At 35.7% G+C, this 6414-nt stretch overlaps 1 protein-coding gene across 1 annotated transcript; it reads right to left on the bottom strand.

The window, feature by feature from the left end:
* Nucleotides 1-521: 521 nt before the first annotated feature.
* LOC137749067 (trihelix transcription factor PTL-like) lies at nt 522-3342 on the bottom strand. The gene is made up of 2 exons (XM_068489249.1): nt 2868-3342; nt 522-2058 (listed from the first exon to the last, which is right to left on the bottom strand). The coding sequence occupies exons 1-2, from the start codon at nt 3308-3310 to the stop codon at nt 792-794; spliced, it is 1710 nt and encodes a 569-aa protein (XP_068345350.1). The 5' UTR covers nt 3311-3342; the 3' UTR covers nt 522-791.
* Nucleotides 3343-6414: the final 3072 nt, after the last annotated feature.

The raw sequence follows: 6414 nt of genomic DNA, 5'->3' as shown, positions 1-6414 counted from the left end.
CTATTTTAGAATGCTTTTGAAGAAGCAACTACGTATGTACCTGGTGTTCTAAAATACTTAATTATCTCACAAATGCTATCAGAAAACATTAATTATCTTGAACTTTGCAGTCCAAAACACAAAAAGTTGAAGCTCTTTTGGTACTGTCAAAACACTTCCAAACAAGCCTAAAAACAAAAGGATCTTCAGAGTCTTCAGTTGGAAGACATGGTATTAATTACGTAAAGTTCACAAACCTGCTAGTCTGAACCATGAGAAATATTTTTCCAGAAAGAAAATCTTGATCCACAGCTGCTTGTGTACATCTCATTCTCCTCCCCAGCTGTAATTAATCATGATATATAACATGATATGGAATCAAAGTGCTACTTTTTTTTTTGTTAAGGAACCTTACTTACTTGATTAGGAACAAATCCATTCAGAAAGCAAATTAATCAACAAAGACCATGAGGAAATAATCCTTAACACTTACCTTTTCGTAAAAGTCCCCCAGTCAATGCTTTCTTACCTGGACAAATTAGAAAAGCACCTTCTCCAGAAACAAACACACATTGGCAAAAATCTACCATAAGAATTAAGTCACATACTTACACTCATAAAGAGAACTCAAATAGTCTCTCTAATTACTTAATCACCTTGTTCTAACTTAGTACTGGTGCTTTCCCTTGCTGATGAACAGTTCCATTCCTATCGCGCAAGATAGAGATCTCTCTTACAACCAAAACATGGTTCTAGACTCTAGTGGCTTCACCAGTCTAAAGATGTGTGTCAAATGTTAAAAAAAAAACGCATCACCAGTGCAATAAACGCTTGTTACGTAGTGAATTGGTTACATAGGAGTCTCTCTCGTCCCACAAGTTTTCTCCTCCATTAAATGGAATGTGCAAAGAGCTGGAGTTCACATCCATATTAGAACATGACGGAGAAAGCCCTTCATCCATTAATTGAAGTCCCATCCCATCCTGTCTTTGATTCCGAACTTCATGGCCTTCTTCGTAACCAGAGATCTGACTAAAGTACGTGTTATTAGTCTTTGTATCTTGTTTGTGCATCTTGTTACTTTCTGTTGTCATTTTAAAACAAACACTTTCATTCTCCCATTTCTCTTTACACTCTCCTCCACTCCTTGTGTAGCCCAAACTACCCATATTTGCAGCTATCTCCTCCCATACTCCCTCCTCCTTCAGATACTCACTTTCTTTGAATGTTCGTTCCAAGCTAGTCTTCAGCTGTATTAAACTTGCAACTTCGTGTTCAGTCCATCTAGGATAATTCTTACTGTGATCACTGCCAATTTCTTTTGCAATATCATCCTTGCCACTGTTGTTGTAAGTTCCTTTGCCTGTATATTTTCTTAGAGTCTCCATTATCGCGGCGTCTCGAGTTTCAACCCATGCCCTTTCTTTAGCCCAAAACTCATGTACATCTCGCTCATACTTGGCCGCCTCTTGCTTCCTCCATTCTTCTTCCTTAGCTATTCTCTCGTCTGCACTAGCTTCAATACTCTTTACCATCTTCTCCATCAATGCCTCCTGGGTCTTTATTACTTTCCCCATTTGTGAGTTCATAAAGTCCACCACCTTTGCTTTCCATTTCTTCTTTACCGGTGTCGCATAGCTTTTCTTCTCATTCTTAAGGCTCCCCGTTGACTGATTCATCGGAAAATAATCAATGGCTGAAAGTGAATCCTCGTCGTCGTTGTTCTTTGAGGGTGAGGTTTGATCAAATTCAGTTGAGTTATTGGAGAAACTAAGGCTCTCGCAGCTTATGAACTTTTGGTCTTGCACAACTACTTCTTGATTTTGATCTCGGTTAATACTGTTACTCGGAGTAGTGTGACAAAGAAGAGGGTTTGGTCTACTGTAAACGGAGGACTGATTGGTACTTTGATGGTGATTTCCATAAATTGCTTCAAGCTGACGAAAGAACCTATAGTGCTTCCCATCTTGCCTCCCAGTTTTGCCTTCCTTGGTTTTCTTGTAGTACTTATACAAGTTCTCAAACTTTTCTTTGCATTTCTTCCCTGTTCTCTGGAATCCATGTTCCTCAGCCATTATCCTATACATCAAGAAAATGGAAAAGGAACAGATTTTATTAAAATTGTAGACGACATATACATATGCTTAGTTTCTCATAATCTCAAAATATTAAATTAAGATATGATCGTGTAGAAATTGTTAATATTGTTATAGAATCAAGATAGCCACACCATTCAGTCCTTTATACAGACCATAAGTTTTTCGAGATTAGTATATTAAGCTACAATTTCCAGTTTTAGAATTTCACTTACTTTATGTTTAAATTAATCAAAGTATTCCCCCTTACATCGATGTCATATGGAATGTATGGCCCTTTTTAGGTGTGAGCAGATTTCATTGCCCTAATTGAACAAGAAGCAGGTCTCTCAACTAGAAAACAAATATTTAAGATGTTGCAGAGAGTACTCTTGGACCAGTCAATTTGCATACCAAAACCAGAAAAAGAAAACGAAAAAAAGAAGTCCTGGGTCGATCTCTAGTTAACTCATATGTTTTGTCATTTTCATGCACTAAATTAACTAAGGATAAAAAATGAATTCATCAAAAAGCCTGAAAGTATTTAAGAAATTAACATTAATATATGAAACAATATAAGTAGAAAGAAGCTCAACACTTTTTCTTTCCCTTTTGCTTATGCTGAGGTAAAAGATGAACATCCATCTTAATTAAAGAAAAAAATGAGGAAAAAAAAGAGAAATATTACAAGAAATTAGAAAGAAGAAAGTACTCGGTTGTAGTGACCTCACTCTCTACATATTTTGTTTTGATGAAAAGAAATTAGAAAGAAAATAGTATATAAAAATTAAGAAGAGAAGCAATAGGGTATACCTAGAGACTTCATCCCACAAAGGTCCTTTCTGATTAGTCTCCTTGAACTTGGAATCAAGAGCAGATCTAATCTCAAGAAGGGTAAGGGTTTCTTGCCTTGGCCATCTACTATTATTATTAGTATTTGCTCCATCAATATTATTCCATCCATGCTCAAACTCTATCCCATACAATGCAGCAGCAGCAGAAGCAGCTGATGAAGTGGTAGGATGACAAGCTGTTGTCGTGATCATACTAGTATAACGATGATTGTCAAGCAAGCCAGCAGATGGAACAACCTCACTGCTTAGCATTATGGGGAGATGACGATAATGGGGCGGAGGTGGCGGTGGTGGCGTGAGATTTTGGTGCACTGAAAATTGCTCTGGGAATTGTAAGGGCGTATGAAACTGGGTTCTTGAGGCCATCAGCTGCCGCAGATCTGGAGGTCCATAGTCATCCATATCCCTAGAGAGAGAGAGAGAGAGAGAGAGAGAGAGAGAGTGAGTGAGGGGGGGGGGGGGGAGGAGAGAGAGAGAGATTTAGCTAGCACTAGCAGTAATCAGCAGTACTCGCAGTTATTGGAGAAAGTGCTTTTGCTTTTAAAATAGAGGGGAGAGAGAGAGAGGACCAAAATATGTGAGTGCAGTGCAGAATTTGAGCTTTTTCCATTGGAGACAGGATCCGAGTCTAACGCAACTTTCGTCACTCTTGCATCACTGTCTCTGTTCATGTGAGAGAGAAAGCTAAAAAAGGAGAGTACGTAATGACAGATGGAAAGGCATTCCACGAGTGCATGATAATCCTCTACTGTACCATGCAATTGCAAACAGTGCCATCCGTGTGTGGTTTTGAGTTTTGACTGGCCATTCCATATCCATCTTCTACGGTTCTACCCTTCTAGGGTTCTAACTTCTTGCTAGTTAATTGGTCTTCTACACCACCTACATAGCTTAGTGCTGAGAGCCTGAGAGCAGTGTGTTCGAGCGCCAAACTAGGTCTTCCAATTTCACTTAAAGTCTCAAACCCTACTTAATGTTTAATTGTCTTAATAATACTGTCACACAGTACTACGGTCTGATAATATTTCTCTTCACTTGATAGTGAGAGATCTTAGGTTCGAATCTTATGAATGACGAATTTGACACTAAATTAGGCTACCCATTATGTGGCTTAGCCAAACTCCTCATTCCCTAAATGTAAAAATATCAATGTATTAAAAATAAAATAAAAGTCTTAATAATACTAAATCGAACATAGATATACTCTTTCAATAATTGTCCCTCTTTTTTCCCTTCTCTATTTGTTTACCAAACACCTTGCTTACATGGGTGGATCAGTGAAATCCTATAAATTCCAATTGTATAAATATCTATATACTGTTAATATATATAGGCATACTTATTCAATTGATTTGGTTTTGTTACAATATTATTTGGAACCTATTTCACAGCAACTACCCGTATAATTTAGGTGGTTAGATAGAAAGATTACTAATTATTATAACATTCAATCATTTTTGGATAATTTTATGATTTAATCATGTGGCCGCAAATTATGACTATTCCATCTATATGGTTGAGAATGTTTCGAACGAGAATGTTGTGGCCAAGAATATTTGTTCGGAGGTTTTGGCTCAGAGTTTTTATAAAGTCTAAGTCGAGAATGTTCGTTCAATGGTTTTATAAAGCTCGGTCGAGCAAATTCATTCAAAGGTTTTGATTCAGTGAAAGTTGGATAGAGCATTCTATAAAGTACTTAATCATTCGGATTGGGTGTAGGCGAAAGGATATTGTTGGTCGTCCATAGCATTTTGTCTTAGATTCTCATTTGGAAAAGAAGACTGGGTGAGATTCATGGTTCGCTGAAAATCTTGATCGTATTCGGATTTCACCTAGTTGGGATTTCACTCAAAAGGAAATTCAGTTTTACAAGGATAAGAAAAAAAAAATTTCCATGCAATTTTCGTCGAGAATCACAATTGAATTAAGATTGTATGTAGACAGGGCAGGCCTTGAGTATTTAGGGGTCATGTGCAAAACTTAGATGGAGGCCCTTCATTTTTTTTAATGTTATATTTTTTTTCAATTTTTTCATCTATAAAACTAAAATAGCAAAACAATATCACAGGGATTCGAACCCAACACAATGGATATAAGGAAAAAGAGCTAAACCGCTAGCACTAGAACCACATATAACATTGTCTTTTGCATCTACTCTATTTTATATGCATCTGTATACATGTAATGAAAATTTGGGGGTCCTTCTGAATCGGGAGACCTGTGTGGTGGCACCTGTTGCACACCCTCAGGACCGGCTCTATATGTAGACATGCTTCCAAAGGCATGTTCTTAGCTTGTTAATGGGTGGATTACACCATGTAACAGCTCAAGTTTGGCAAGAACACCACCGAACTTGGTTTGTTATCACCACCATCGCAACGTTTAAGTAACACTGCCCAATTATTCTTATCCCCATTTGTAGAACTTTCAAGTTTAAGAAAATATAAAATGAGATGTAAATTATAGATATTTAAAACTTTAGCAGCCTAACAAACTGACCAAGCACCCTAAAATCTATAATTTACATCCCATTTTGCATCCCAACCTTGTATCAATTAGGAGAAGGAACAACCATCTTTTCGGTTCACATGGCAAATCAACCAAAAGTGGTTTTTTGAAGGTGAATGGATTCTTGCGAGCAATATCGGATATTTGTCTTCTCCTCACAGCTGGACACACATCTAATCATTTCAGCTTTTGTACGTACGCCTTTGAAAAATTAATTGGTTTACTATTATATGATCCCAAAGGGAAGAAAACGTAGGCCTATCCAATTTTTCTTATGTTTATAAAAACTAGAAGATGAGCACACATTGTGTGTGTGAATAATTTCATTTTATGTTTTATTTTATTTTTTTTATTAAAGAGTGTGATTGATTAATTAGTTTTTAAAATTAAAAAAAAAATTATGGAACAATAATGATGGGACAGTTTCTTTTAATAAGGACATATTTTTTTTCTTATTATTGGGTAAAATAGGAAAAATAGGGATATGATTGTCATTTTCTCAAAAGGTACATAATTACTGTTTTGTCCTCCTTACTATGTAAACATTATGTATCAAAAGCGAGGGTAAAACAAGAAAAATAAGAGTTTACCATGATTGTCATTTTCTCAAAATGTACATAATTATTGTTTTGTCCTCATTACTATGTAAACATTATGTATCAAAAGTGAGTATAAAATAGAAAAAATAGGAATATGATTGTCATTTTCTCAAAAGGTTGACAAGGAGAGTTTTATTAATAATAGTATAGATGATTAGTTTTAAAATTATTTAATCTTTCATCTCTTATATGTAAATGCGTAAGTTCCTAACACTTGCAAATAAAAGATAAGGAATTTTTATTTAAGTTAATAAATAATTTCATATTTTGGCATATGTTAATATGAACTATTTTCTTCTTCAACTTCATGTTTTGGTTTCTCATTATCATATTATTTTGAGGAAATTGTAGAAACAATGGTCTCTCAACTAAAAATTCATGACCATTAGTTTCTTCACT

Source organism: Pyrus communis, chromosome 10 (genome assembly GCF_963583255.1).
Source record: "Pyrus communis chromosome 10, drPyrComm1.1, whole genome shotgun sequence".
Lineage (NCBI taxonomy): Eukaryota > Viridiplantae > Streptophyta > Magnoliopsida > Rosales > Rosaceae > Pyrus > Pyrus communis.
This window is presented reverse-complemented; position numbering and strand designations above follow the sequence as displayed.

Bases quoted from the DNA above. Each gene is read 5' to 3' on its own strand.
- LOC137749067 (XM_068489249.1), bottom strand. From the start codon at position 3,310: ATGGATGACTATGGACCTCCAGATCTGCGGCAGCTGATGGCCTCAAGA. The intron at 2,059-2,867 runs GTATACCCTATT...CTTGATGTATAG, and splicing joins TTGTGGGATGAAGTCTCTAG to GATAATGGCTGAGGAACATG.